At 38.5% G+C, this 17,602-nt stretch overlaps 1 protein-coding gene across 1 annotated transcript; it reads left to right on the top strand.

Moving 5' to 3' along the window:
* The first annotated feature begins 15,447 nt into the window (after positions 1 to 15,447).
* On the top strand, positions 15,448 to 17,602 carry LOC123878642 (protein ANTAGONIST OF LIKE HETEROCHROMATIN PROTEIN 1-like). The gene is made up of 2 exons (XM_045925955.1): positions 15,448 to 15,922; positions 16,743 to 17,602. The coding sequence occupies exons 1-2, from the start codon at positions 15,603 to 15,605 to the stop codon at positions 17,455 to 17,457; spliced, it is 1,035 nt and encodes a 344-aa protein (XP_045781911.1). The 5' UTR covers positions 15,448 to 15,602; the 3' UTR covers positions 17,458 to 17,602.

Below are 17,602 nucleotides of genomic sequence, written 5' to 3'. Positions count from 1 at the left end.
AAAACTACTTAATATTTCCCAGTGACTTTAACGGCCAAATATTGAAAATCGGATAAGTAGGTAATATTTTCAGTAGGTATTTACAAGGACGTCTGAAACATTTTCAGTTTAGTCCTTGGTTTCAGTTTGGTTCAGTACGTCCTTAATATTTTTAATATTAGGACGTTTATAAAAATTTCCATTAAGTAACTAGGTACAATAAAAATTTTTCAAAAACAAATCTAATAGCTAGGGTAAACATCAAGTAGAGGCTTACATAATTAAAACACTAATACTTCTTTTTTTTACATTTTATCATCACCCTTTGACCAGAATCATTATTTTGATAACGTTTTGTCATGGGTCGTTTAAATCAATTCGGTATTTCCATTGGGACAGATTTGTCACGAGTCGTAAGTCATGACTCATGACTCAGCCCAAGAGTCAACACTGGCATCTAAAGTCACGACTCACGAGATTTGGCAGGTATGCGATCAAACGAGCAGGTCGCCTGATGTTAAGTGATTACGGCCGCTCATAAACGTTTTCAGCACCAAAGGCCGGCACCGCCAATGCGTTGCCGCCCCGGCCTTTCAGGAATTTGTTGATCCGCCCCAAGAATAACCCCATCTCTTAATTCTTAGTGGGATCACCGCCGAAGAGAGTTGGTTTGCCGCAAGCATGGAGCTGCTTCATGCTTGTGGCAAACAACATATACAGCTGCGAGCATCGGCAAATACCACAGAGTATTTTTTATAAACAGTGTTTGTTTATAATTTGGCTTGCACGCTGCATCCAATCGGATTGAACAAAGATTCTTTGGATCGAACGACAAGCATTAGCAAGCATACTCAAACACTCGCCCACACGCTTGCTAGTGCTTGTTTTTTCTCTATATAGGTAGGTACCTAATCGAAGGTTTTTTGTCGTTTGCCACAAGCACGAAGCTCTTCCATTAGGGTTTGCCCATTGACTTTTTGCCTCCTTAGTTAACAGCTAACAGCAGGCGAGTTGTAGGCTCAAAAAGCTAGAATCTGGAGCTGTAGACAGTTGAAAAAAAAAGATGAGTTGTCTATGGAATTTAGTGTACCGCTTTTAAAGATTTTACTCCATTTTAGGGTGAAATGACCAGAAATGACTTAATAGGTAAATTAGGTACCTACCTTGGGGCGTTTTTTATGTTGACAGAGATTTATGATAATTTGGGTTAAAATTTAACTATGGGTGGTAACCTAATTTTTAAGGGAGTAAGATAGGCTTACAAATGCTATAAAAGGGCAGAATGTTTTTTTTTGGAAAGAGGGGAATAAATTATAGCATTTTTTTATACGCTACATAAAAAATATTGGCTATATAATAAGGTATTTATTGTTTGTATAGGAGTGAGAGGTCCTCACTAAAAATTTTAAATTTTATTGAATATGATATCCAAATAGTTATCTTTCATAGACCACGTCACAAGCTTTAGGATTTTAATCGTAAAATTACATTATGAAATGACATCAATAAGTATCTATTAACGCGAAATTGTTATAGCCCCAATCAGGTTATTTCAAACAATTTTTTGGTTAATTTTAGGCGTAATCCTACAAAGGCTAGGGCAAAACTAAAATTGTAAGCGGAAACACTGATAAAGTTGAAATAGTACTTGATTGTAGTACATACTCTTTGGTAGCAGCACATGTTCAATGCTCAAAAGTGTAAAGTCACTACGTTTTACAAAAGAGCTAGAACCCAGAGCTATTTTAGTATCTATCAAATCGATGGCCAGTAAAAAAAAGCCAATCATCAGCCAATCGTCAGAAAAAAAAATGTAATGATTATCATTTATCATCTCTTTGGTCTTGGTCAGTTCATCTGCGTTCTTTCTGGCTTCTGCCATTTTGTTGAGATTTTATTTTATATTTCTGGTGAGTTGCCCGAAATGAAATACAAAAAGAACGGAGAAACCAATTTATCAAAATTTATAAGCTCACGGTTTCACGGTTTTCCGAAAATAATTATTATGTACTAATTACATAATCTAATTTGTGAATCTTACTAAAAATCTGTTATAACCATCGATGGTTATAACCCATGTTCAAAGGTTCAAACCATAAAATTGTTGTAAGTATATAGACAATTCAATCTAATGTTTTTCATCAAAATAGATTCTTCAAGGTACTCCAATATGTCCACAATGCGTTGAATATGGGTTTTGCCCGCGGTTCCGTCCGCGTGGTACCTAATCAATTCGTTTTATTTTCGGTCAAGTTTTCAAATCTTTTATTGTTTGTGACTTGTACAAAAATGAATAATGAAAAATAAAGGAGGAGGTTCCATTCCTCCAGAATCTGCTTCCAGAGTTCTTGTGTTAAGTGAAGATCTGCAGTTCTTTAGACTTACAAACTTCTAGTACTATGTAGTCAGTATTATATGGATTTTAAGATAAGTAGTGTTGGACCGTGATTTCATAGAATAGATCTCTTCATCTATCCATCTTGGGTATAAGTGTTCATCCAATCTTTACCAGCTATACTTATGACAACTTCATCCCATTTTTTCTTTGGTCAGCCTACATTGTTTTACCAGCTGGACCTGTCTATTTTGATTCTGTTAGTATCCATCTGTCTGCCAATCAGCATCTGGTTATTGCAGTAGACTATCACTATTGTAGTAGAGGAAACCAGTGGTCAGAAGTGAGCATGCAGTCGGTAGGATATCCATGTTGTAGTGTCTGTCCGTCAGTTCTGTTTGAAGTTCCATTACCCTACTAAAATGCACTGATTTACCACATATATGTATTACCTTTTGGTATAAATTAAAGTTGTGAGTCAAGCTAGTATGAGCTGGCTATGGCTGAGCTCTATCAAACGATTGTAGACTTTGCTCAGACTTAAGACTGTTAAAACAAGACAGTGTAACATGAATCTGTCTCATTTTATCTGAAACTTAAGTGTGAGCAAAGTCAAAGTAGATCTCAGCATTGTAATTTTCAAGTGTCCAGAAGTCTTATTTTTTATAATTCAGTTTTTTTTGGGATCGTTTAATCACTATTTGATTATGACAGATCCATAATATCCTAACAAAACTACGATCTATCTTAATACAATTAAATTCTTAAGATTCTATAATTCTTATAATTAATTCAAAAAGAGTTCTCGCGGCCGAGGAAGTCTAGAAGTCTTGGATTCATTTTTAACAGCACAGCGAATAAAATAAATGTTTATTCAAATTATAACTAACATTTGTAGACAACACTGTTATAATGAAGAGTACAATATTTAGATTGTTACAATGAAGAGTAGAATTAAAAGTTATAATGAAGAATATTGGATGAAGACTGACTAATTGAGAGAGCGGAGAATCTTTTAAATTAGGGTAATACAAATAACAATAAATGAAAATAAACAAACCCTTTCTGGACTCTGTGCTCGGTACTACTTATCAATAATTTGGTAATTTCCAATGTTTGTTTCAGTACATTTGGATACAAAAATATTATAATAAAATAACATGTACAGTTAGCTACAAAATATGCAAACTTATCAATAATTTGGTAATTTCCAATGTTTGTTTCAGTACATTTGGATACAAAAATATTATAATAAAATAACATGTACAGTTAGCTACAAAATATGCAAATTTTCAATATTTTACAAACAAAATACTATAGTGTGTATGTACATCTGTCTGGCAGGTTTAAATCAATGTGTCTTATAGACATAGGCCTTCATCAATGTCTTCCACTCCTAACTATCACCTGCAGTTCTTACCCACAGCAGTCCTGCAACCTTTTACCTTTTTTACTTTTTACCTCTTATATGTCATCGGACCACCTTTTCAGTTGTCTCCCTAACAAAGACGTAGAAGGACAGCTTTGTAATACTAATAAGTAGTATTTGAAAAGTAGTTATTGTGTCAATGAAAGGCATGTAGGATGGTAAAAACTAATGACCTACATCAATTGATCTTGTATTATTGAAGTTCTAGGTCTCTTCAAGGTTGCATTAGTTCACGAATATTTTTTTTTTTTTGGGAACATGTTTAGGATATCCTTCACATATAGTTGTTATTGCATATCTGATTTCAATTTATTTATTTTTAAACCAGAAATATACCAAGACTCTTCAAAATGTTTGGAGCATAGACGTGAATATTCCTTTGGCTCCCAGTTTTTTCGTTTTATGGCTCTAATCCATGCAGTTCTAAATTCAGGACATTTTGGAAATCTGCAAAAGTATGCAAATGTTGTTAAAACGATAAAAGACAAATTTAATTTACATAGTGTTTCAACGGATAGTGTTTCACCTTCATTTTAGGTATCAGTTTGGACACATTCCGATACGCCGTTAACTTAGGCCACCTTTATGGCCTGACTGCCTGTGGTACATTTCTTCTAAATGCAGTTATTTTTTTAAAATAATTATAGCGAGCAAACGAGCAGGCCGGTCACCTGATATTAAGTGATTAATAACCAGGTGTTACAGAGGCAAAATGGTGAGGCGCTGACGCCAGGCCAATATACTGGACGGTCATTAGACCCGACTCTGTGTATTATTGACCGTTATCAATCCTGAAATATCAATCCCGCTATCAACTCTCGAAACCCAACCTATATTGTATATTTGATCATATCATGTTGATGATATTATCATGTTTGATATATTGATCAGACATTGAGTAATTATCGCCATGGTTCCAACCTGGACGTAAAATTTCCTTCTCTAATTTGTATCGCCACAAACGTAGTCATTTGAAAAACGGTATTGCACCTATGCATGTTCGTTCAAAAAGGTAATTTGGTACTTGATGATTTTATTTGTCAAAAGATCTTTTAAAAAACTCCCAAAAATCAAGATTAAAAAAAAAAAAAAGATCTTTTATTGGTTGTGCTTGTGGCGGCCCCTGCGCATTAGAATTAATAATTCTGCTAACTTTGAAACCCGAAGGTGATCCGCCTGCTCGTTTGCTCGCTATTTCATATAAAAAAACCAGCCAAGTGCGAGTCAGACTCGCTCACCAAGGGTTCCGTACTCGGGTTTTTTTCCGATAATTTGCATCATAAGTCAAAAACTGTTAAAAACATGTATCTATGCATGTTCATTTAGAAATGTCATTTGATACTGGATCCTTATTTGTTAAAAGATCTTTTTTATGGTTGTGTCGGCTCCTGCGTATTAGAATTAATAATTTAATTTGGAATCATCGGCGGTGTTCCCACTAGATTGCAACATAGATTTATTCATTGGGCGGACCAAAAAATTCCTGAAAGGCCGGCAACGCATCGGCGGTATCACCAAATGTTCACGGATCTTCTTCTCTCTGGGCTGGTTTCCGCACTTAAAATGTTCACGGATGTAGATAATCACTTAACATCAGATGACCCACCCGTTTGCTCGCTTTTTCATGTAAAAATATTGATAATTATCTGTCAAGAGATCTTTTATTGGTTGTGGCGACTCCTGCGTATTAGAATTTGTTTCTCCCCAAACGCACCTAGTCATTTGAAAATCGGTTTTGTACTTTTGTACGCATGTTCATAAAAAATGTCATTTTCTTGTGGATGATTATCATTTGTCAAAAGCTCTTTTATTGGTTTTGGTGGTTCCTGCGTATTAGGGAGATTATGTTTTCCAGAAGCACAGCACATACTATTAGTCCATCCACATTTTATTGATGGCTCCGATTTTGACGGAGGCCCGTTGATTATAATCAATCTGTGCATAGTAAATATTTGAAAGCTACGTTTAAAAATCATAAAAATGGTTATTGTGAAAAAAAAAATTCTTAAAAATTTCGTCCACATTTTGGGATTGGAGTATCTTGCTTTCAGTTTCGGAAAGGATGTCAGTATTTTAAAAGTTGACGGACTGTCAGCACTCCACTATTTCTGTAGTGTGTTAGAGTCTGGTAGAGTTCGGATAGAACCTTGAATTTCTGAGGTTATCTAAGATTTCCGACACGTAAGGTAATCCGTACGCGTCTGCGTGTCACAGCATTCAGCTTTCGGCTGTCCAAAAAAATCTAAGTTTACTATCCTTTTTTGGTGCAAGCAAAACTAAAGAGGACCATGGACTACGCATGGGCGCCTCGAAGTTTAAGCTATTTTTTTCCCCCTTGTTTTTCGTTCTAGATTCTTTGTTCGTCAGGTGACATTTGATAGTACCACTGCCAATCGGTGCTATCTCTGGTGTCTAATTTTTTTTTAAAGGAGTCTTGATGCATACGTATGTGGTGCTGAGATCTTATAATCAGTTTTAGAACTCAAGATTGTCGCCCATGCATTAATTTATTATTGTTGTGACTAGAATGGCATCCCTGGTTGTTAAGGTGCAGGAATCATGCTGATGACGGAATTTAGGACAGCTTCCGCAAACTGTTTCTCATCGTAGGCACGGACTCCCAACGTAACGCCGAGACCTTTCTGTTCAAAGGATTTTAGTATATTTTCTATAGTAGTGACTGGATTTAGTGCACATAATGGGTTGGCAATGTTAATGTATTGATTGTCGACCTATTTAGTAACGGCTAATATTTTATCATTATCAGACACTACTTCGTACACTCCTCGGCCTTTCTTCTTCATGACTTTATCAGTACTCACGTAACAATTCGCAGTCGGTCTTTATTATGGTGCCTAAGGATAATATTGTGCATTCATAGTTTGTTCATAGTGTGTTCATAGTTTTACTTTGGAGTTATTAAATACTAGCCGATGCCCGCGACTTCGCCCGCGTGGCTTTTGGTTTTTCGAAATCCCGTGGGAACGCTTTGATTTTCCGGGATAAAAAGTAGCCTATGTGCTAATCCAGGATATTATCTATCTCCATTCCAAATTTCAGCCAAATCCGTCCAGTAGTTTTTGCGTGAAGGAGTAGATAAATTCTTAGGTTGCGGTAGTTTTGACTTATCGATCTTATTTGGAGGCCTCGGGAATGGTTTCTTCTTCTTAGGTTGTTCCTTCGGAGGTTGTGGTTTGGGTGGTGGCTCTGCGTTGGGCGTATGTGCGTTCCGCCAGGCAGGTTATCGTCGTTGCGTTTAGCGCCTATACAGCGGACCTGGAACCCCAGAGTGGGTAGTATAAGGAGAGGCCAAGTTGCTCGTCCGCCATGGTTGTCCACGGTCCAGCGACCGCAAGCAACACTACAGCGCACACAAAACAGTTTAGCTTACAGTTTAGGTTAGTAAGAATTGGAACTCACCCCAGCGGGTCCTTAAGGAGCACAAGCACACTTGTATTTTAGACAGAGGTTAAAAGGACGTGTAGTGCGTTTATTTTAATTTCTATATCGCGAAAAACGACCGTCCGTGCGGAGTCCGTGTAGCAAGTGAAGCGCGCGCGCCGCGCCGGCAATGCAGCGCGTCGCGGCCCGTGTGCAAAAACCAGTTTCTAGTAGGGTTCGGTAGCCGCCCGCGCACTGCAGTTCAGAGCATGAAAAACCCGACCGGCGCGAAAGAAGCTTGCGGGTTCCGTGGTAATATTATTTTAGGTTTTAAAGGAAACAAGTTACATCGTTACAGCTGGTATCCGGTTGCACTGTGAATAATGAGTCAGGCGCGGCGGCGCGCCCGCGCGGCGTACAGAGAGGCTCCGCTCCCCGCACTCCGCCGCGGCGCATGCCTTGGTCTAGTGCAGGTGTACTAGACAACCCCCTGTATCACTCAGCTTTTTAAGATCCTTGTATTTGGCCGTAGTTATAGACAAAGGTGTTTTATATTTCGACCACTACCTTTGGTTTTGAAATTATGGCTATAGAATCAGTTTCAGCATCTATCCATACTGTATTAGACAGTCATGACGTTGGGTGACGACTTTTTACATCGGGATCTTCGGGATCTAATCTTTCCAGTTTTCTGAAAACTCTTCGTAATTCATGAAATCATGCGTAAGAGTATCTACGTAATATTTTTTTTTTATATTTATTTTTATTTTATTTAACTAAGACTTAATTATAAAAGAACATTTTACACCAATTGTTGTAGACCAAAGCACTGGACAAAAACTGAGACTGGTGCTTGAAATTTTGCAGCCCAAATAGACCGTAGTCTGTGCTAGGGCTGACAAAAAAGATTAATTTATTTTAAGATTTGGAAAAAAAATGATAAAAATCGAGTGATTAAAAAATTAAGCCTATATTTTTTCATTTTTTTTTATAATTTTAGTTAACGATAGTGCATCAGCGTTAAATATATGGGCCGGGATCTTTAAGAGCCAGTTGAAAAACAGTTGGCCACTGCGACGGTACCTATATTGTAGTATTTCTAACAGAATTTTCAATTTTGGCATGGATTGCAGACTGTGCTATTTGAATGCAGAACTCAAGGATGAGTTCTTGATCCGACTTGCTGGTGATTAGCGACGCGACGTCAGGTTGTCGATTATTGATACTCGTTGCGCAGTTCTCTGTTCGAGTTCAAATCGCAACCTAACAAAAGGGCAATCAACCGACAAGTGGATCACTGACTCCTCCCTATCTGGCTCGCAATCCGCCTTTTCCTTACATTTGTCCTTGTGCAGGTACTGGGCAAATCCACCGTGTCCGGTCAGTACCTGCACAAGCACAGGAGTAAGTTCGATTGCCTTCAGGGTCGAGTGACGATCTCGAATCACTCATGATGTTGACTACTGGCAACACGCTTTGTTTTGCAAGCAGAACTGCCCTGTTGTGTAGGGCGTAGAGTTCTGCCTGGAAAACAGTGCAGGCTGGATCCAGTGTGTAAAGAGCGTGTTTTGTTTCCCTCCCTTCCTCCCACCAGGTGAGGGCAGCGCCTACTTTTCCCTCTAGTTTGCTGCCATCGGTATAGATATGTGGGCCTGTTATGTGGTGGGAGTCCTAGGAGTTTTGGTCCAAGCTCTCTAGGATCGTGTACTTTATTGTTGTAAGGTGTGACGGGTGTGGTCGGTTGATGTGTTTGACGTTGTTTCCTAGATCCCGTTCGGGGGGAAAATAATCTTTTGACCAGTTCTTTTTGGCTTGCCGCTTCTTGTATTCTCAAATCCAAGGGGAGTAGCCCCGACAAGACGAGTGCCGAGGTGAGTGAGACCCTGCGATACGCTCTGCAGATCTTCTGTGCGAATCCCCTTTGAAGAGATTCCAGCTGGTTTTTGACCGTTTGGAGCTCCGTGGCAGGGTACCACGCACGTGCGGCGTATAGCACGATGGGTTCAATCACCGCGACATAGATGGTCCTTGTTATCTCGCGGTTTAGACCCCAGGTTACCTTCGCTGCGCACGCTAACTGTTTATAGATGTCCGCCGTCTTTTTACATATGGCGATGACGTGCGGTTTGAAGGCAAGTCTACGGTCTATGATTAGTCCGAGGAGCTTTATTTCTTCGACTAGATTTATCTTACTGTTGGCCATGTAGAGGTTGGGGGTGTCGTACTTAAGTTTCTTTGTTATAAGCATCGCATTGGTTTTGTGTGCGGCAAAGTTTAACTTATTGCGCTTTCGCCACATCACTATTCCATCCAGTGTGTCGTTGGTTTTTTGCTCCATTACGTCCATATCGTGTCCTGAGATAACAAGAACCACGTCGTCTGCAAACGCTTGGCAGTATACCTCTTCATTTGTTAATTTATTGAGCAGTGAATCTACATAGTATGAGGTTCCGAAAGGTTGGTCCACCGATTCCCGTGGATCCTTGGACGCATCCCTTTGTTGTCTCCCTCTCGTAGGTTGCTCTGGCACAGTTAACTTTGATTTTTCTGTCTGTGAGGTACGAACATACCATGGCGTATAGATTTGCGGGGCACTTCTTGGATATAAGTTGATGTTTGAGTGCGGGCCACCAGGCGTTGTCGAAGGCTCCCTTTATATCCAGTGATACAATTAGTACGCTCTGCTTTTGTTATACTTCTGAGCGCACGTAATTCACAAGGTCATACAGCATCTTATTGAGAGTTGGAAGGATTGTCCACTGCAGTCTACCCACCATCATCTTCTCGACCATTTTGCCGAAGATTGATAGTAGGCCGATTGGTCGGTATGACTTTGGGTGAGTGTAGTCATCCTTGCCGGGTTTCCGAAGTATGACGACGTGGGCCACTTTCCACTGCATGGGGAAGTTCATCAGCGCTAAGCATTGGTTTGCAATCGCCATGAACTCCTCCCTTCCGCAGTCTATCGCCTTTGTGCAGATGTCAGAGGTCAGAGGTAATCCATCTGGTTCCGGAGCTTTCTTGGGATTTAGTGCCTTGAGTACGGAGTACGCTGGTGTGAATGGTGGATCACCCTCTGACAGCTGCTCTTTCACTCTTTGGTTGCACCCCTCCGTCATTTCCCTGAGGCGCATGTGGTATGATGTATCCGTTGCTGTTGTGTCTTCGGGACAGAAGGTGTTAGCCAAAAGTTTGGCTGATTCTTCCAGGCTTAGAGTGTTTCCTTCACCATCTCTTAACAGCGCGTCTTCGTGTCTTCGGGCTGTATTCCTTATGACCCGGTATATACCGTCCCACATGCTCTCCTTTTCCTGCGTTGTGCAAAACTCCTTCCAACTCTCAGTCTGGGCGTCGTTTGCCATGTTGGTGTACTTGTCCTTGGCTGCTAGGTAGTCATCTATGACTAGCAGTCGACGTCTTGGTGCAGCATTCTTTATGCGTCGTTTCTTACGTAACATATCAGCCTTCGCTTCCTCTAGGTCTCTGGTCCACCATGGTGGTGTTCCGCCTCTTGTGCCATTGGTGCGCGAACTCCCGTAGCTTTTCGAAGTTTTCCGCCGTTGCAACGAGGTCCTGGTAGTAGACCGCACCCTCCTCGTCACGAACGATTCCGTCCAGCAGGGCGCGCCGGAGGATCCATCGATATATACGTAGGACCCATCGATATATTCAATCATATATCAATCTCATTAATGGAATGGACTCGACAATCAAGCAAAGTTGCCGCAACGACCACATCGGTTAAAGGAAAACGGGATTCCAGACCCTCTGGCATGTTAGTTTTGAGTCTAGCTATTACGAGAGGCTCATCATCGCTCGCTTCTTCAAGCAGTCTCTTTACTTCTGAACGAAATACTAAAGCCAGATTCAGAGTTGGTTGAGTTTCTGAACTTAAAACTTCAACGACTTTTTTAAATCTATTTACAGTCTTAAGAGTACTTTCCTTTCAGGTGGCATTACAAAATTCCACCCTGTACATTACATATAACCTTTCTAAGTCGTGGAAGCTGTTATCATAGTCGTTTCTAAACAATTTACTGTGAATTTTTAAAATAATATAGTTTATTCAAAAGTGACATGTTTCTTTTATAGGATTGGATGGAACAATCTTACACATTTTTCCCAACCCTGAAAAAATAATTTGATTGATTTGGGTTTTTAAAAATTGTGCAAAATGCAAGAAAAATGTTTTTGCTAATAATATCAACGATTGTGAATTTACCATAGACCTATGATTTTTCGCTTCGATTTACTTTCAGAAAAGAAAGAGTAAGAAATAAATTTCTTCTCTCATACCCATTATAGAGTATAGAGTTATCACTCCCACGTATTTGGAGAGATATGGAAACCAGCGCCCCTGGTGGTTAGTTCCTAAACTAATTTTCTTGTGTATATAACTATAGCTATAAGGGATTTATGTATAGCTAGGCCCTTCATTTGAATTTTATTTTTCTATGTCGGATATAACAGACACACGTTTAAGCTCTTTTTGGTAGCTTTTAAAAAATATATTTAACTTTCTAAACAAAGGGCATAAAACGAAAAGAAAAAACAAACATTTATTTCTTTTATTATAACAATCAATACAACTTTTTTGTATAATGTCTCGAACATCTACGTCTTATGTTGCACCATTTAATATTTTATTTGTATTTTTACACCAGGCATACAAAAATAAATTACATGAGTGATCTATTATGAATTTGGACAATGCTGAGCCATGTTGATCACAACTATTCAAAAAATTAAAATCACAATAAACTTGTAATATTGTTTTTATAGTGTGTTTTTTTTTAACTTGGACAGTATGGGGAAATCTGAAACCATAGAAGAAACACGGAAAGCGTCTTAGAAACTATTTGCTCTTTTTTTATGAGAACAATTTTGGTGGAGTCAATTTTTTGGTTAAGCGTGAGTTGTCCATAAAAATCCATGAAATTGACAATTTTTTTTTAATGCTAATCGACTCAGTTTCATGTAGGGATCATTTTAATGTATTGGAAGAAAGAACGTTTGAAAACATTAATTCTACTGCTTGTGTTGCTGGGTATATACATCCTACTATGTCTTTACCTGTGGTTAGAGTCAGTAGGTTCAGAGCAACGGGCATATTTCCATATAATCCTCAAAAAGTATACTCAAAAATTCCGGAATATTGTGAAGAGATCACCCATGACGTAGATAAGTCTTTACTAGACTATTTAAAAGAGAATCGGAATCCAAACTCCATAAGGCGAAACACGAATAAAAAAATGAATGTCGCAGCTGGAATATCTGTCACAGGTTTGGACATAAATAAATATGTTAAGAAAAGTACACTGAGTAACACTTGTGAAATAACAAGCGAAATAAATTTTATTGCAAACAATGGTGAAAAAGTAGCGCCAAAAGACATAACAGAAAAAAAGAAGCCAAAAATAACTATTCTCTCATTGCCCCGAAAAGACAAGACGGATTAGCGGCCGTGACTATATCTTCACGGATCCCCGAGTTTTGGCTGGATAAGCCAAAACTGTGGCCACTATCTATGGCCAGAAATTGGAGGACACGGCGAAACAGAACATAGTTGTTACAAAACTCACCAAAGGCGCCATCGAACAGATTAGTGACCTAATTTTAAAACCGCCAGAGAGCAATTAATACAAAGCACTGAAGGAGCGTCTGCTCCAGGTTTTCGAGGAGATTAAAGAATAGAATAGAATAGATTTTTATTCAAATAAACTTTTACAAGTGCTTTTGAATCGTCAAATAATTTACCACTGGTTCGGAATGCCGTTCCTACCGAGAAGAACCAGCAAGAAACTCGGCGGTTGCTCTTTTCAATTGTTCAATTTACAATAATATTCTATACTATACAAGCAATTGCAGACCCGCGCATTGCTGGAGCGAGTCAAATCCATGCTTTTTTATCATTTACATAATCTTCGATTGTGTAATATGCTTTTGCCAGGAGCATACTTTTAATGGATTTTTTAAACTTTGGTAAAGGCAAGTCTAATATTGACTGTGGAATTTTATTATAAAATATTACACTCATTCCCACAAATGACTTTCCCACTTTTCTGAGGCGGAGCGTAGGAGTTGCGAGCTTTTTACGATTTCTAGTTGGCCTGCGGCAATTCCGGAAACTGCTGAGTGAGATGGAACTGGGTTCACAAAAACCATCCCAGCTGTTGCGACGGATAAAACACTTGGCAAAAGGAAATTGCCGGTTCGAACTCTAACGTGAATGCGAACCCTAACGTGATACCGGTAGAGAAAATCCACAAAAGTCAAACTTCTTCCGCAGGAGGTGTCAGCAACGTCGGATATGCCTGAAAGTACCAAAAGTTTGGGACTCTTTATATTGTTTAATATATTTTTAATTATTTTGATATAGGCGTGATTGCGGTAATATGTGTACATGTCCATTATTCTAAGTGTTACCTACTTTATTTATGTAGGTAGCTATTAGCTTTGATAGTTCTAATAAGCTTATGTGATTTTGTGAAGTGGTGATAATAAAAAAAAAGAATACCCGGCTGAGTTTGTTGTGGGTTCAAAATGATACTTGATACCTTTTGTGTCAGCGATTGTAGCGGCAGGCAAGCGAAGTATTGCACTGCGCATCATATGGCAGTCTCCCGGAGATGCCTACTATTTTTTTTTATAAAGGCGAAATTACCTAAAAAAAAATTTTGTTATGGAACATGAGCCCCTAAGCCCTAATGCCTCCTCCAACCTCTTCCACTTCTCCCTGTCTGCCAAGGTACAGCCAGTTCTTCCCTGCAGTTTGAATTATCTCATCAGCCCACCGTTTGTATGGCCTTCCAACATCCCTCTTCCCGATTGGTCCTTTCCATTGCGTGGTTTGTATTGTCCATCTGTTGTCTGTGTAAAATGATTATTATTATATTATTACTATGATTGTGACTACAGCTGTGATTGTTTGGACTGCCTAGAATGCAACTCATCAGAAATGAATTAAGAAATGATCTAAATTGTTTCCCTATTGGCCATGCGTCGGATCACATTTCTCCTTACTTCTATGGCTCTCGCTAATTCTGCTGGGGCAGTGAAGGCAGATGTACTTAAGTGCTCATCAGTCTCACTATCTTGCACAATATCCACATTTATGGGCAAACGAGCTGTTAAAAGCACATGTTGTGTAGCACAGCACAAGCGTTGACAATCATGTCTGCCTTTACAGGGTGATACTCAAGAGTCCTGTGTTTAAGAATACACCTCAATCTTCCTTTCAGCACACCGATGCATCTTTCCACACAATTCCTTGCTTTTATGTAGCGAGCTGTAATCAGTGCCTCTTGGCTACCATTTACTGCGTGCAAAATTGGTGTAAGCAACCAAGGTTCAGATGGATAACCCAAGTCTGTTGAAACAATTGAGTTTTGAATTTGAATTGAATAATATATGGCATTCCGAAATTGGTAAATTATTTTGATGATAAACAAGTGTAAATTAAAAATTTATAACACCCCCGACAAGTGAAGGTTACAGTAACTAGAAAAGACCGAAAAGACCTGATAACTTTCAAACGGCTGAACTGATTTTCTTGGACCATTCCGCGCCTACGATCCAAAGTATCTGAGTTTTCCAAAACATCATTTTCAAATAAATAATTATGTATTTAGGCAACGTCCATCTTGACAGCTTGACATTTGCCAATTGACACAATATTATGAACCTAACGGTTATCTAACCTTCTTTTCTACAAGAAAACTAGAAAAGAGCTGATAACTCTTAAACGGCTGAATAATTTTTTTTGGATTATAGCTAAGAACACTCTCGATCAAGCCACCTTTCAAACAAAAAAAAAGTAAATTAAAATCGGTTCATTCGTTTAGGCGCTACGATGCCACAGACAGATACACAGATACACAGACACACAGATACACACGTCAAACTTATAACACCCCTCTTTTTGGGTCGGGGATTAAAAAAAGTTAACATGAATAAAAATATATTCTATGTATTTTAACCATTATCAAATTACTGACAGAGACTGGGATACTATGAACTTACCTCTAGCATTTCAAGTATCATATTTGCTTATTTGCTTACTAGTTAACTAAATTAATGGTTACAGTTACAGTAAGCAGCACTACAGCAAGCAGTCTTCTCTGTTTTCATTTAAATCCTGCATTTTGCAGAATTGCGCCAGAGGAAGGAGTCACGGGAACTCCTTAGATATCTGTCTAAGACATTCAGAATTTTTAATTCTAAATCACATGCCTGGAGAAGAAGAATCGATTAATTACACTGGTCTGCAAAATAATTTTTTTTGCACTACTTCCTATTATTGTGCACGATTATTGAGCGGGTTGCAGACCGAAAACTAAGCTATTCCAAAGCTAAGCTAGGGAAGCTAGGCTAAGCCAAACTAAGCTAAGATAGAAATAAATGGCGTGCACACAAAGAGCTAAGCCAAAGCTCAGTTAGTGTTGCGGAGTTCAATTAGACGGACGTCAGGCGCTTGCTATGAATATAATCGATGAAGAAAGTTCCGATGATGAATACGTTACACATAGAAAAAGAAGATTAATACTGACTTATTATTATTATATAAGAAAACGACATTCTAGACCTTGGATATGTCAACACATTGAATCTCGGCACGCAAGTGGAGAGTTTAGAACTTTATTTTACGAATTAGATGATGAACATTTTCAGTTATATTATCGTGTTACAAGAGTTCAGTTTTATGATTTGTTATCATTGATTATCGGAGATATTACTAAACAAGATACTAACTATCGGAAGGCTATAACCCCAGAAGAAAGATTAGCTATTTGTTTAAGGTAAGCAAAACTATTTTAATTAAAAAAAACATTTATTTATATTTGTTATTGGTAAATGCCAAAAGGTTACAAATTATCTAAGTTATCGTTTTGAGTTGGCGTCGAAAATGTGGATGATGATGAGTACCCATATTGATAAGTCTGCCTAGACAAATAACTTTCATAATTTTCCTCTGCTTCGTTTACAATTTGAAAAAGCTTTTTTTTTACATCTCTTTGTATCCAATCGGGAAGCTTTTTAGTTGACTCGCACATACTGTCAAAAAATAAATTTAACGGATGTCTGTGTTTCTCCGCCTCTTTTTCCTCCTCAGCCTTCCGTTGCTCTCTTTGCTCACATCGCTTCATAAAATCGTTATCGACTTTCTGAAGTAAGTCGTTTAATGATGCGGCATCGGCAACTTTTCTTTTTTTTATCCTTGGTGATTCGGAAGTATTTTCATCATCATCATTCGGAATTTCTTCGAAAATCTCAGTACTTTGACTTTCGGTTGATGTACTGGGCAATGTATTTTGACTTTCGATCGAAGTACCGGGCAAAGTATTTTGACTTTGAGTTGATGTACTGGCCAAAGTATTTTTATCATTAATTGATACGTTACCAGTTCTCTTACGGTTTTTCATGTGGGGTAAAAGAAATTCGAGTAACTCGGCATATTTCCAGTTATTTGCCGGAGAAGCAGCCTGACCACTTGTACTGGCTTTCATCCTTTTGAGTGACTCTCGATGACTATCTCGTAATTTTTTCCTCTCATTCTTCGCAGTTTTCACTGTAACAAACACCAAGTCAAACTTAGTAATAAATATTTATGTGTTTCAGGTTTTTAGCTACTGGCGACTCCTTTAGAACAATTGGATACAATTACAGAGTGGGTAATAATACAGTTTCTTTGATTGTTAAAGATGTGTGCAATGCACTTTGGATTCATTTGCAACCAATATATATGAAGTTACCGACAGAAAGTGAATGGGAAGTAATTGCAGAAGACTTTAATGATAAATGGCAATTCCCTAACTGCCTTGGTGCCGTGGATGGGAAGCATATCTCAATAAAATGCCCTCCTCAGTCGGGTTCTAATTATTTTAATTATAAAAAATTTTATTCTGTCGTCCTTCTCGCAGTCGTTGATGCACACAAAAGATTTATTATAATAGACGTTGGTTCAATGGGCCGATTTAGCGACGGAGGTATTTTTGCAGATAGTGCATTTGGCCACAAATTACAAAACGGGCAATTAAACTTGCCCAATCATAAACCTTTAACGCCTGATGGCGATCCAACACCTTTTGTGTTTATAGGTGATCAAGCATTCCCATTACAAAAACACTTTATGAGGCCGTACCCACGGAGTACATGTTTAGATAACAGAGCAAAAAACACCTTTAACTATCGTCTCAGTAGAGCACGAAATGTAGTAGAAAATGCGTTCGGCATATTAACAGCGCGATTTCGTGTGTTTCGTCGACCATTTGAATGTCAATTGGAACTAGTGGACGTCATTACAAAGACTACCTGTGTCTTGCACAATTATTGAATGTCTTCAAGAACGACAACTAGTAACGCCAATACCGTCAATATTGAAGAACAGCAAACTTTAAGATCAGTACAATACGACAACTTACGAGCAACTAGAGAAGCATTTCGTGTCAGAGAGTTATTTTGTAATTATTTTAATAATG

This window comes from Maniola jurtina, chromosome 26 (genome assembly GCF_905333055.1).
Source record: "Maniola jurtina chromosome 26, ilManJurt1.1, whole genome shotgun sequence".
In the NCBI taxonomy this organism is placed as follows: Eukaryota; Metazoa; Arthropoda; class Insecta; order Lepidoptera; family Nymphalidae; genus Maniola; species Maniola jurtina.
This window is presented reverse-complemented; position numbering and strand designations above follow the sequence as displayed.

Excerpts from the sequence above, each read along its gene's own strand:
- LOC123878642 (XM_045925955.1), top strand. The coding sequence starts at position 15,603 with ATGAATATAATCGATGAAGAAAGTTCCGATGATGAATACGTTACACAT. Across the intron at positions 15,923-16,742 it reads AGATTAGCTATTTGTTTAAG|GTTTTTAGCTACTGGCGACT; the intron begins GTAAGCAAAACT and ends TATGTGTTTCAG.